Below are 15,087 nucleotides of genomic sequence, written 5' to 3' on the forward strand. Positions count from 1 at the left end.
TATAGGGATTTATGGTCATTTAACGTGAACTTCCCAGCTTAGCCTGCTCGGCGAGTGTAGCCTCCATGGTGAAGAACGCACCATTACTTTTGGAGTGAGGCTTAGTTTTACTAGCGTGTCTCAAAATTACATCTTTTAACAGAACTCCATATGAGCAGAACATTTATTTCGGCAGTGGTCACAATTGTTTGCTAATTAAAATTAGAAGGTTATATTTGTTTTCTGATTTTTGAAGAGAACTTCACATGAACGAACGAAACATTTGCTGTCAACATGTTCATTCATTAAGCAATAAAAATAAGACCTAGTCTTCAGTATCAGATATATATCTTAACTTTTTCTTAGGAATACTTTTTTTTTTTTCGGAAATACGCATGTAGAATATACTCCCATCCCACAGTTATTTTAATCGTGCTAGTTGCTTTACGTCGCGCCGACACAGGTCTTATGGCGACGATGGGACAGGGAGGGGCTAGGAGTGGGAAGGAAGCGGCCGTGGCCTTAATTAAGGTACAGCCCCTGCATTTGCCTGGTGTGAAAATGGGAAATCACGGAAAACCATCTTCAGGGCTGCCGACAGTGGGGTTCGAACCTACTATCTCCCGAATACTGGATACTGGCCGCACTTTGGCGACTGCAGCTATCGAGCTCGGTATTGTAATCCAAAATGTGTTTCGATACATGCATTCTTTTCCTTATTACTCTATTGGGCCTACTGTATTACACGTATTAACTACTGTATTTCAACTCAATTTCTGAATTGTAGTTTATTTATTTAATTTTATTTATGTCCTAGTCGTTAATAGTTATATAGTCTAGGACAAAATGTATCTTACCCTACCTAAATTGTATTAGTGCTTGCTTTTGTGTCACAAGTCTTTATAGAGTTATCCTGTCTCTCTCCATGGCTAAATTGTTAGCGTGCTGGCCTTTGGTCACAGGGGTACCGGGTTCGATTCCCGGCAGGGTCGGGAATTTTAACCATCTTTGGTTAAATCCGCTGGCACGGGGGCTGGATTTATGTGTCTTCTTCATCGTCATTTCATCTTCATCACGACGCGCAGGTCGCCTATGGGAGTCAAATCAAAAGACCTGCACCTGGCGAGCCGAACATGTTCTCGGACACTCCCAACAATAAAATACATATGCCATTTCATAGAGTTGTCCTACAATTACAACATACATTTTGAATGAATTTAACAATACGCAACCAATAAGCAATAACATAATCTTTGGGCACATTTTCTTTATGATTAATGTCCGACTGAATAAGAAAATCGGGAATTTCTTAAAACCAAAATAAACACAGTTGAGGTGGTTCCAAGAAATCGATCGATATCCCTGAAAACGAAATCGGTGACAGGGCTGAATTTAGACGAATGGTAAAAATATAACAGGTTTTCAAAGTAGAATCAAAGTCCAGAAAGCGGAAGGCACCTTCAGGTGAAACGGAGGTGCATATGATCCTGAGGTTCCCTCAGCCTCAACAAAAATGAGTTCTAGGTTAATTCCTGGAGGCAAAGGCGGCTGGGCGTAGAGCTAACTACTCTACCTCATCAACTGCCGAGGTTACGGGTAGTGGAAGGCTTTACCTTCCACCCCTCGAAGGGCCTTCATGGCCTGTACGGAGATGACTTCACTTTACTTTTTCTTTGGGTGAAGAGCATAAGGAGGCAGACGAGATCTGAGATACTGGTAGGATGTCAAGGCCGGCAGACGAACAAAATGTAAACGCTGAAAAAGAGCTTGGTTTTTTACACGCAATACGTAAATGCTCAATTCGAACGTTAAAAAAAGAAAAAAGTATTACCTAAATCCCACCGTTCCCATTCTACTGTTCATGTGCAACAAGACGAGAGCCTTACTTTCAGAAGAAGGTTGTGTGTGCCGCAGTCACATTTACACGATGTGGAAATATCGAAATATCATATTCGTCTTCAGCTGTACATTGGGCTGTAGACGACATTGTCTGAAGCCCTTAAATTGAAGAAACAATAATAACGAGAACCTATCAGGCTCGGGATGTGAACAACGCCTCAGCTACCTATTCTAGCACATACACACTCTTGCTTGTGAGTGTAATGAAGATGACATCCACTAACATACTTCTTTAAATTGGCGTAACCGATCACTGGACTTTAGACATAACCTTCAACCATGAACTGGATTTTATCGTTGTAAGAAGACACCCCGGCCGTCGGTGGACACAAGAAAGAAAAAAAGCACGTAGGACTACATTAAAATGAACCCATGCTTCGGATGCAGTTTTAGTGCAGGGAACAATAGAAAGACTTTTTATTCTTCTTTTAAAAACACTTACAAAAAGAAAAAATGTCTACCAGTTGTTTTTTAGCGTCTTTTATTCAGTACCGTAGTACTAAAAGTAACGACCTGGGGGAATTTTCAAAACCTGCAGTTCAAGAAATGTTGTAAATTAGTACTTGCTTAATAATTGCCCCAGCCGTAAAATTAAGAGTGGTAGTCTGGAAAGCTTGGTTCAGAGATTCGTGATCATACCCAGTACTGACAGAGGTCATTTTGCAGCTGGTTTTCCACAATTACTTCATACAAATGCTGAAATATTATAGTCCAAATTCTGTCCAGCTTCCTTAGCTGAATGGTCAGTATACTGATCTTCGCCTCAGAGAGTCCCGGGCTCGATTCCCGTCAAGGCCGAGATGGTGGTAGTAATTATTGTTTTAAGAGGAAGAACAACTAGGCAACCATCCTCATTAACACTAATCAGAGAGAAAAATGGAAGAGATCCGACACCAAAGGAAGACAAGGGCCACGAAGGGCGTGAAAACGAAAGATTCCCTATCCCTCGCTTGCTCTAATAGCGTCGGGGTCGGAAAAGAACAAGAGTTGACCAAGGGAGGTCGGATAGGATAGATGAAAGTTAGGAGCCTGACACAAATAAGTGGAAGCAATGCCAGGACTCGGCTAAGGTCCCCGTGGTCGTCAACCACGCTCCCCCAATTCAGAGCCCTTGGGGCACCTTTTAGTTGCCTCTTACGACAGGCAGGGGATGCCGTAGATGTTATTCTACCGCCCTGACCCACAGGGGGTTCAAGGCCGATGATTTTAACTGCGTATAGTTAATTATTTAGGCTCGGGGACTAGGTGTTTGTGTTCGTTTTAATACACTTATCTTAATCTACACAACACACTACCAGAAAGACACACTATTGAGTATAGCCCTCCATATGGGTTTAGCGTAAGGAAGACCACCCCACCGTAAAACTGGACCAAATACACTTCACATGCCGGCCCCATTAAACTGGGCGAAAGGACGGGAAGAAGTTACATTCCTATTTCTGAGACTTTTATCCAGCCTCTTACCCCTGATGTATTATGTGTTTTGTCATACGCTCAAAGACGCCATGGGATATGTACCCTCCTTAGAAAGTAACTTAATTGCATCAGCAAAAGTTTGTGGTAATCCAATAAATCCTACTTTATTAGGCCCCTTGCGAATTTGAATATAACCTAAAACCTTTCGCTCCGATAGAGTGAGAAAGGCCACCCCAATTAATACACAGATAATCAACATAACAGCCCCCAACATTCTTATTAAAATCTCTATTAACAATACTACCTGTAATACTCTTACATTTTTGAATTCTAAATTCAATACACTTCTCTGCCAAAGTAGTATTAATATTTATCACGAAAAGAATGAACGCATGGTATTTTTATTGTAAGTTTCTTGCGGGTACATATTTCTCAGAAACAATCGAACTTTAGAACATATGAGCACAACAGAGTTTGTGATGTTAGAACATATCCGACATACAAGTGCAAAGGGTTAGAAAATGTGGTGTATCATTTGTATTACACTATACTGATTTCCTTTAAATGCGACGAGAAAAGAAATGATTTTGTTATTTTCTTTATATATGTTCGGATTCGTTATTTCTTCCAGTAATAATAAACTGGTTCAGTTTCCAGCTCTTCACTTGTACAAGCTGATGTGTGAAAATTTGATGGACGAGTATACTTTATATTGCTAGCGAACTCGACGTGAGGAATTTGTAAGACTCCATACAAGAGCATGTTTCCTTCCTTACAGAACGTAGGAGGAATGTGCGTGAGCAGATCTTCTTCAATTGTATATGTTTGTATATACTGCAGGTTGCGTGAAGAGAAACATGTAGTGAAGTTAACTGGTATTCATGCCACAAATAAAGTTGTTTTCATTGCAATGCTGGAATCGCACATGCATGCATTACACCACTCGCGTGATTAAAACTTATATAATTACTGGCGGATTATTGATTAACTTAGTAATCAGCAGAACGTGTTCTCCCCAGCTATAATGCAAATTAAAATTGCTTAGCATTTTCGTTGTGAATGATAAGTAGCATATTAGGGAACGAATACATTCGTATAATCTTAATGACTAGATACCAAGTAGTTCATTGAGAAACACGTCGTTGTTGTTGTTGTTGTTGTAGTCGGGGTGGTGGTGATCACTTTGTTATAAGGGGGAAACAACAAGATTATCACCCGTTTAAATATAAACAAAGGCAATTTAGCCAAAGAAAATAAGGATAATTTTTTTTTTTTTTTTTGCCTTATCCCTTTTGGAAGGTGCCTGTCATCATAGATGTCTTTGGTTTGTTGAGCGCAGTGTTTAAGAGTTGAACATAGTTCAATTTAGGCCTATACCATTCTCTCAAATTCGTCAACCAGAAAATTATTCTGCCACGTCCTCTTAAACCTTGCAATTTTCCTTGTATTATATAACATATATAATGATGAAGCAAGCTCTACAAAATATAGGCGGGGTAATAGTTGGAGAGGAAAATATAAAGACTGTGAAGTACGCAGATGATGACCAGGCCATCATTTCAGAAACTAATAATAATACTGTTACAGTATTTGTTTTACGTCCCACTAACTACTTTAACTATTTTCGGAGACGCCGAGGTGCCGGAATTTTTGTCCCACAGGAGTTCTTTTACGTGCCAGTAAATCTACCGACACTAGACTGACGTATTTGAGTACCTTCAAATACCACCGGACTGAACCAGGATCGAACTGCCAAGTTGGGATCAGAAGGCCAGCGCCTTAACCGTCTGAGCCACTCAGCCCGGCATTGCAGAAACTGAAGAACTACAGAGAATGATAGAAGAAATCGTAAGAGTTGAAAAAGAATTTGGCATGTTCTTAAACATCAAAAGACAATGAATGTGAACATTGAGAGGCAAAACCTAGAAGAGGTGCATTTTTTCAAATACCTTGAAACCATGACTACCAGCAACGGAAGTTGTACGGAGGAGATTAGAAGAAGGATAGCCCACGGGAAGGAAGCCTTTAGGAAAGTATAAAAGAGCTGCTAACTGCAAAAAATATCAACCCAATACGAAGCTCTATTTGGGACTGAAACATGGATTACCAGAAAGAAAGAAGGAAGGAAAGTAACTACCTATAAAGCTTTGAAATGTGGCTGTGGAGAAGGATGCTGCGAATCAAGTGGAGAAATAGGGTGAGCAACATCGAAGAACTGAGAAGGAAGAACGAACCTTCATCGAAGCAAAAGGAAAAGAAAAGGAAATTGGATTACAGACATTCTGCGGAAAGATTGGTTACAAGAAAGAACGGAAGGAAAGGTGTTACGAGGAAGAGGAAGAAGAAAATGTGGTAGGCGTATATTAGCTGATCTGAAAATAGGAGGGATATACAAAGAGCTTAAAAGACTTGCTCAGAACCGGAAATGCTGGAGGGAGCAGTTCAGTTGAAACTTGTCCATGGGCCCGATATTTTTACTCGTTCATAATGTGCCTAAGATCTTCAAGCTGCTTCTTTTTAATGTGTCGTCAATTAAAGTTCACAGTTCATTCTACGAAGAGGCCCCGCAGTTATGAAGTGGTTGGTCCACGCGATCCTACGGATTACCCTATGCACTGACATCCCCGGAGATTAGATCTTCTTTTTAGCTTCAGAAAAAGTCCATGTTTCAGCACCAAATAGCCTAAATGTATTGAGAAGTCATGGCATCTTACTATCCTCTTCTTCAGGTCTAGGCTCATCTTCATCTTCAGAAAATCACCCTCAGTTGACACGCAGACATGATTGTTGTAGGCAGCCATTCTAATGCACAAAGCCTATATTTTGAACTGCGGTAATTAGAGCAGCTATTCGGAGTACTTCGTTCTGTCTTGCTCAAGTAAGTGTGCTTAAATGCGTGAAAACTGTCATTATATTTAATTGCTCATTGAAGAACTGCTTACCAACCAGCGTACTTAGGTAGCTTGGCATTGGCGTTGTAACTGAGCTAGCATTTGGTTGCTAGTTCAAGTCCAGCCTCGGACATGTGTGCATGTGCTATTCTTAATTGTGTATACTAAATACAGTACGGTGCATTGCTGTTTGGCATTAAAGTGATTCTCAATCATGAAACTAAGTATAAATGATCAGTAAGTGACTAGGTGAAAGATTAGCCTGAAAATCAATGCTGTTACCCCAGGTCCTTCTGGATTCAACGAGAAGAAGAAACTGTTTTGTGGCCCGCTAGATAAAGATCTGAGGAAGAGACTTGCAAGGTGTTACGTGTGGAGTGTAGCTCTATATGGTGCCGAAACATGGACATTAAGGAAGGAAGAAGAGAGAAGAATAGAGGCATTCGAGATGTGGATTTGGAGAAGAATTGAAGGAGTAAGCTGGGAAGATAGAATATCAAATGAGGAAGTTCTGAAGAGAGTGGGAGAAGGGAGGAGCATACTGACCGTAATCCAAAAAAGGAAGAAAAATTGGATAGGGCATAATCTAAGACATAATACTTCACTACGAGTAGCAGTGGAAGGGATTGTAAAAGGAAAACGAGAAAGAGGAAGGCGACGATATCAGTTATTAGACAGCATTAGAAAAAGAAAGGAAGATTATTTAGAAGTGAAGAAAAGTGCACAATATCGAGAGAAATGGAGGTCATAGCCATGATTGGACCTGCCGAATGGCGGAATAACCTATGATGATAATGTTGATTATTTATTTATTTATTTATTTATTTATTTATTTATTTATTTATTTATTTATTTATTTATTTATTTATTTATTTCGTGGGGGCACTGCTAGCGTGGAGCAGTCCTTGTTAGGCAGGCCCTCCGATGACGGTGGCTGGCATCTGTTCTGTATGGGACACTGCGTGTTATTGTGGTGGATAGGGTTGGTTATGTGTGTGGCGTGTGAGTTATACAAAGACCCAGTCCCCAAGCCAAGGGAATTAACCACTTGACGTTACAATCTCCGACCAGGAATCTGAACCGAAGGTTGCTACACTGAGCATTAGGACGAGTCGTACTAAATCTCGAGGTGGTGCAGCTCTTTTCCGGCACAACCCCACTGGAAGTGAGCTGCATATACCAGGCCTCCTATCATTCTTAAATCCCTGGTAGTACCGTGTGTCGAACCCGAGTCTTCGAGAACGGCAGCTAATAATGCAAACCGTTACACTACAGAGGTGGTTGTTTTGATAAGGATCACGTGATTAATTTCGAAATATGGTGACTAATTTTAAGTCTGATATTTTCCTGCAAACTGTATTTTATGCTCAACACTTTTTCCACATATGAAGGGGTCTATCGTTGACGATTTAGGCAGCGTAAGCCAAGAAAGTGCTCGGTTGGCCATTTCTTTCTTTCACTTTCTTCACCAACATCACCACTGCTGTACTTTCTTTTGTTGTAAATAAAATATTTATACACCTAAGCCATCTCGATAAATTCTTCATACAAAGATGAAAACTACATAAAAATCCATTCGTTGGTCCTCGACATTTGTCCAAACAAACACTTACCGGGGACTTTTCCTTTTCAAGTATAGACGGATTCCTTTCTTTAAAAAAAAAATGTATAGCTTATCTTACTTGTTCTGTGCTTTCAGAAGGCAGCGAAGCCGGCTATACTCTCTTGACGGTGAACGCCACAGACGCTGACACGGGAGACAATGCTCGAATTCGTTATTCTCTCCAGACTCCAGTACAAGGCTTCACAGTGGACCACATCAAGGGGACGTTATTTGCCAACAGGAGTGCTATTGCTGCCACTGACACAGACGTCCAGCTGGTTGTGGTGGCTACGGACAGCGGCCAGCCTCCTCTCTCTTCTGTGGCAGCAGTCCGTGTCCGTGTCAGCGACTCTTCTAGCGCCCGACCACGCTTCACTCAGGATGAATACAGGTAATAATTTTATTAATATAGCGGATACTATTGATGCCATAACAACACAAATGAAAGGTGAGGAAGTTAATGAACTGGGTGAAAAAAGGAAGTAGGTTATTCTATTATAACAGGTCCTTCCTGTATGATTGGGCGCCCCACGGTCTAGGGGTAGTGAGCCTGCATTTTACTGGGACGCCCTGAATTCGATTCTCGGTTAGGTCAGGTCGATCTGAGGCTGATTCGAAGTCCACTCAGTGCACATAAGAGGTGGTGGTGGTGGTGGTGATAATTGTTTTAAGAGGAAGTACAACTGGGCAACCATCCTCTGTATAACACTAATCAGAGGGAAAAAAGGAAGGGATCCGACACTTCGAAAAATGAAGATATCGGCCAAAGTAAGACAAGGGCCACGAAGGGCGTGAAAATGAAAGACTCCCTAGCCCTCGCAAACCTAATAGCGTCGGGGTCGGAAAAGAACAAGAGTTGACCAAGGGAGGTCGGATAGGATAGATGAATGTGAGGAGCCTGGCACAAGTAAGTGGAAGCAATGCCAGGACTCAGCTGAGGGCCCCGTGGTCGCCAACCCACGCTCCAAAGTTCAGAGCCCCTGGGGCGTGCACATAAGAAAAACTGAGGAGTTATCTGATGGCGAGATAGAGGCCTCACTCTAGAAAGCCAAGAATAACGGCCGAGAGGACTTGTCACGCTGTCCACGCGTCACCTCGTTATCTGCAGGCCTTCGGGCTGTAGCACGGCAGTCACTTTGTAGGCCAAGGCCCATCAAGGTTGCTTCACCATGAGTAGAAAGGTCCTTCATTATTGTCAAAGTGTGTTCGTTTCTTGAATTTAAACTGTCATTTTTGTGTGTGGTGGCATAGAATGGTATTAAATGAAGGGAATGCCAGCCTAAATGTTCTAATTCTCAAAATGATTATTCACCTTCTTGTTCATGTCATAACCTCTAAATTATAGTACCATATCCGTCTCCTCCTTGGCTCTGGCAATATAAAAGTGTCTCTAGTAATACCATTCCTTATGCAGCCTGTTATGGTTGGTGTGAAACTGTTCCTCATCAGACAACCCTCAGTTAGTGTAAGCATTTCAGTGGGCTTGGCAGACTGATCTGTAATGGCAACTTTTGGCTCAGTAAGGAAAGCAGTGAGAAACTACATCACTCCTAATTTCCCAGTACGTTTCTTGAGTGATGCCTAAGCTGCCTATACTAGCTGATGATGAATCTGTTGAGGACCCAACCAGCCATTGGGCAGAGCATTCGATGTGCATGTAATAAAAGGCAACATTTTCATCTTATAATAATTTCTAAGGAGTTCTATGTAATGTGTCTTAATTTTAAGAGATTTTTTTCCATGAAATCGGAGAACATATCCATCTCTAAAGACACAATTAAAACCCTCAGACTGAAACATTGTTCAGGGAAGACAATGTATTACTGTTCAGACTAAGTGTTCAGGGATGATGATCCATTTTTTAACCACTAGGAAGACAAACCAATGAGCAACAATAAAATGTTTTGCTAAAATATTCTTTGTATTTTTTCAGGGTACACATACGTGAAGATGCCCCATCAGGAACTACAGTTGCTCGTATTGCATCGGATCTAATTCTGGATGATTCGAGAGGTACCGTGTTCTCTATCCTGGATGGAAATGTAGGCAGTGCCTTCCAAATAATGAGGTGAGCAATCATCATCTGTGATTGAGTTTGGAAAGGAATGTGTATGAAATGCATAATGACTTCTATTTACTTTAGACATAATCATCTGTGCAACTATCACTGAGAAAGTTTCCAATAAACTGAAGATAAAAAGATATTTTACCTAATGCATGGATTTTCATGAAACTTTGTGGAAATGTCACCTACATAACAGTAGAGATATCACGAACATTTCTTTCATATTCAATTAATAGTTTTTCCAAAATAAATTTTTGTTTTTGAAATGTTTAATTCCATTTTTTCATGAAATTTAATTAACATGTTAATGCAGATTCATAATTAGGTAGATAATACTTCTTTTAAAAGCACTACTTATCAATTTTTCTGTACATAATTTATATAAGGAGATATATCGTACTAAAGATTGCATAATTTTTAAGTTCTAAAATTCTGCAATCAAAAATTCCATACGGAGGTTTCTTATTTTAGCTGTGATACATTACCATACAAATTTTGTTACATTTGGCAAAATATTAGGGGAGAAAAATGGGATTTAAATGTAAAATTACAATTGGCAAACAAAGCATTATTACAGCGATAAATTGTTTGAATTCAGCAGAATAACTTCGTGACAAGAAAAAGGAAACTCAATCCTTTCAATTTCAGTCATTAAAAAATTTCACCAAAATGACCAAAATATCGATTTTTCTCTCCAGAGTGTCACCTTAATATGTTCATACAAATAATTTCTTACATTCCTAGAAGATTATTTTTATACTAAAACTATTTTTTCCCTTTAAACTTTTGCTTGTATTTTACCATATTTCAAATAAAACTTTTTTCCTTTCTTATTGGTTATTAATTTTATTTTAAAATTTCAATGTATCTGTTTAAAGATCCAATTCTATTCTAAAAATATGGAATGTAGGGAAAGTTGTACAGTTTTTCATACACTTATGAATTTCATCCTTTGTTAAGATTTTAGAGTTTTCTTCTATGTAAACTAAATGCACTGTGTCAAGTTAAATCATTATATAAAATATATTTCTCTTTGTTGCAGTCCCAGTGGAGATCTGATCCTGCTGAAGTCTCTGGATCGTGAAACAGAAGATTCATATGCACTTCGTATAGTGGCAGGTGATCGAGGAACAACCCCCAACAATACAACTGCTGTCTCTGTATTTGTCACTGTTGATGATGCAAATGACAATGCTCCAGTATTCCAAGAACCAAAAGGAGGTTATGAGATCACCATCAGTGAGGGAGCTCCTATTGGACAGTCAATACTCAGAGTTACAGCACTAGATACCGATCAGCCAGGAACACTCAACTCAGACCTAGTTTATGATGTGACTTCTGGAGATGACAACAATCTTTTCACTCTTGATCCACAGACTGGGGTTTTGAGTGTGAGACAAACATTGGACTATGATGCTGGAGTAACAGACTACACGCTTGTGATACGAGCTTCAGACAATGCAAAATTACCCAACGATGCTCCTTTATCAACAGTCACTAGTGTACAAATTCACCTGCAGGATGAGAATGATAATGAACCTCGATTCCCTGTAGCTGAATATCTTGAATTTGTTGGTGAAAATGAACCAGCAGGAACTGCAGTGTTTACTGCCAGAGCTACAGACATGGATAAAGGTGTATATGGCAGGCTTAATTACTCTTTAGTATCGGCAGCAGCTGCATCCGGTTATACAGATGTGGAAGATTCGTGGAAACTTTTCCGTGTGGACTCAGGGACTGGAGTAGTGACTACAAACTCTGTGTTTGATTATGAGGCCAGAAATAGGTATGCCTTTACATTAAAGGCTAGTGATGTTGGTGGCCGAACTGCTAGTGTTAGAGTACGAGTGGAGATTGAAAGTCGTGATGAGTTTCATCCACAATTTACAGAAAGGACATATCGTTTTGTGCTTGCTGGAGCAGCTTCGTCAGGGCATTTACCTGTAGGATATATTGTTGGGCATGTAGCAGCAACCGATAGAGATAAAGGGCCAGATGGTCGAGTTGTATATCAGTTGACAACTCAACATCCATATTTCAAGATAAACCGGACTACAGGTGCTGTAATGGTGAAGAAGAAATTGGACAATGCAGCTGCAGCATTGGAAGCTGGAAGGGACATCAGTTTAGTTGTAACTGCTAGCTCAGGAAGACAAGGCTCATTAACCAATATGACAGTTGTGGAAATTGCTTTGGATCCTCTCGCTGATCGTGGTACAAACCTGGCTAGCAGTGCTGCTGCTGATGGTGGTATTGGAGCTGGAGGTGCAGCATCAGGAAGTGGTAGTGGTGGAAACAACACAGCTGTTACTGCTGCTTCTGGAGGACTTGCAGACTGGGCTCTAGGACTTCTCATAGCATTGATTCTCATTGTTCTTGCATTCGGAGCAATATTCTTGTTTCTTCATGTAAGAAATAGGAGACACAAGAAGGTTAATAAACCTGCACTGAGTGGAGGAGCTGGTGGTGTAGGTGCAGATGGTTTTGTGGACCCAAGTGCTTTTGATACAATCCCAATACGAGGAGGTGCAGGTGGTGGTCCCGGTGTGCCAGGATCAGGTGGACCAGGCCAGAGCCCAAACTCGCAGTTCGGGCCTCCCAAGTATGACGAGATTCCTCCATACGTGGGTGGGCCCGTAGTTCATCGCAATAACAACTCTACTAGTTCAAACTCAGGGGCTGCTACTACATCTGAACTTTCTGGCTCAGAACAGTCTGGCTCTAGCGGAAGGGGTTCTGCTGAAGATGGCGAAGATGTAGAGGATGAAGAAATCCGTATGATCAATGAAGGACCTCTTCAAAGGGATTCTGGTATCCATCGACAAGGAGATGACGCTGACGATGACAATCTGTCTGATGTCTCCGTCCACAATACTCAGGAGTATTTGGCAAGACTGGGAATTGTTGACACCACTGCAGCTGGCGGAGGTGTTTCTACTGGCGCAGCATGTTCCTCATCGCGTCGCTGTTCAGACAGTTTAGGAGCATCTGGTGGTGGCAGTAAGGAAGCGTTACTTCATCATCAAGGTGTAGTTGTACCTATTGATGGTTTGCATATGTTTGATGAGGAAGGAAATGGGGAAGCAGATATCACAAATCTCATTTATGCTAAGCTCAATGATGTTGGCGGTGGAGGAGGCGGAGGAGGAAGTGATCGTGGAAGCACTGAAGATGGTGCTGGAGGTGCAAGTGGAAGTGCAAGTGGGGGTGTATTAGGTGCTGCAGTGGACCATGTGATGGGACTAGGTGGTTTTGCTGATGTGCAAGGACTGGCTCATGGAGTAAGCACACATCAGCCCTCTATGACTGGATCTCTCAGTTCCATAGTTCACAGTGAAGAAGAACTTACAGGGAGTTACAACTGGGACTATCTTTTAGACTGGGGACCCCAGTATCAACCTCTAGCCCACGTGTTCTCAGAGATTGCCAGGCTCAAGGACGATACTGCATCGGTGCAGAGTACTGCTAGTGGAACGTCCAGTAGTAAAGGCATTCCTGGAAGTGGTGCTGGAGGCAGTAGTGTTGCAGGAAGTAGCAGTGTCGGAGTCGCCAAAAGTTCATTACCTCCACACCCTCCGGCGGTGGTGAAAACTGTGCCGCCACCTCTCCTCACGAGCGTCGCTCCTCGTTCCATAGCGGCCCCCGTGTTGGCTTCCCGTACAGCCGGGAGCCATCCTGCTAGTCACCATGCCTCTTCACATCATCAGCAGCAGACAGCAGCTGGTGCACCTACGCACCAACTTCTGATGTTGCCACGCTCGCCCATTAGCCATGACGCCTCTGGTGCTGGGTTTTCCACCTCGGCGGCCATGTCGCCAAGTTTCTCGCCTTCCCTCTCACCCCTCGCCACACGGTCGCCCTCCATCTCCCCCCTTGTGACGCCAGGCGTTCCAACCTCGCACCATGTGGTATCTCTGCCACGCCAAGTGCAACAGCAGCAACAGCAGCAGCAACCAAGAACAGCTGTCACTGAGACAGAGCTACGAATTTAGGTTTTAGTTTTCGTTTTTCCCCTCATGAAATGTTTCTTCCTTGCAAGTGTTCAAGTAAGAGTTTACATCACACTTCAATGTATCTGAGGATATTCAAAGCCGAAAACCAGCACTAACACTGTGCTGTAAGATGAAGTTGAAAGTATCCAATAGTAACTTGGCAAGAATGTGGTAGATTTCTTGGATTTAAAAAATGGTTTGTGGATTTCTAACATTTTGCAGTCAGTTCACGAAATATGATATTTTTTCTATTAAAAGAATAGTAACCAGTTTGAATGATATTCCATTTCATGTTCAGCAAAGCTTTCTCACACATTACTTCATTTTACTTCTGACTGTTTATGACAACGTGCAAATACCTTTTTGAGGATACATGGCCTAGTATTTGGTCTTCGTAAGAGCAGCATGATTATTATATGACGATTAACAAGATCACAGTTCCATGAACATCACAGAAATTCTCTGTTAATGCAGTATTTGAAAAATAATAGGCTATAAGATATTGATAACTAAAACAACAGATTCATGATTTTTTAGTCAAAGTCAGTGTTCTCTAGCAGGTGCTGAAAACCACTCTCTCTCTCTCTCTCTCTCGCTCTCTCTCTCTCTCTCTCTCTCAGCATTTAATTCTGGATCTAGGATTTTCTATGAAAAGGATGTCAACTATTATTACATATCATATGATATAACTCTATCTTAAATAATACCTGATAGCATGATTTAGCAAGTAAAATAACATATTTTTTCTTAATGCAAGAAGTCATATTTAAACCTAAATGTTAAAATTTACTTAATCAGCCTCATTTCTGTCACTGAATTCTTCCACGTAAATAAATTGCAAAATGTTTCCTCATGCATGTATCAATTCTTGTATATCAAATGAACAAGCTTGTTTGGATAATGATGATAAAGATTTTAAACATCTTCCATTCTGGCATCACCAGCTTCATAAGAATTTACAGGCTCAACATCCATATACATGGTTCCTTGCATGTAGAATGGCAGTGAGTAGAAGGTGCATATTATTTACTTTATTGGCAGACTGCATATTGTATGTTTTTATAAATATTTTCATGTAGGCCTAAGCAACTGGTGACTATTTCAATCACATTCTTTGCCGACTTATATATAGCTTACTCTTCAACTTCAGAGCTAAAGACATTAAGGCTTCTTATATCAATTATGACTTAGGGCTCAGTATTTAAGACTGCATCTAATATTTTTCCATAAACAGTAGCTGAA

General features: G+C 41.0%; 1 protein-coding gene across 1 annotated transcript in view; it reads left to right on the forward strand.

The window, feature by feature from the left end:
* Window positions 1-14,441, forward strand: part of ds (dachsous cadherin-related 1) — a 231,259-nt gene extending 216,818 nt beyond the window's left edge. Inside the window, exons 15-20 of the mRNA XM_068229134.1 lie at window positions 7,858-8,179; window positions 9,722-9,856; window positions 10,896-12,118; window positions 12,188-12,775; window positions 12,836-13,510; window positions 13,571-14,441. Of these exons, the coding sequence (XP_068085235.1) occupies window positions 7,858-8,179; window positions 9,722-9,856; window positions 10,896-12,118; window positions 12,188-12,775; window positions 12,836-13,510; window positions 13,571-13,845 (3,218 nt within the window). The 3' untranslated portion in view covers window positions 13,846-14,441. The remainder of the gene's footprint in view (window positions 1-7,857; window positions 8,180-9,721; window positions 9,857-10,895; window positions 12,119-12,187; window positions 12,776-12,835; window positions 13,511-13,570) is intronic.
* Window positions 14,442-15,087: the final 646 nt, after the last annotated feature.

Source organism: Anabrus simplex, chromosome 9 (genome assembly GCF_040414725.1).
Source record: "Anabrus simplex isolate iqAnaSimp1 chromosome 9, ASM4041472v1, whole genome shotgun sequence".
Lineage (NCBI taxonomy): Eukaryota > Metazoa > Arthropoda > Insecta > Orthoptera > Tettigoniidae > Anabrus > Anabrus simplex.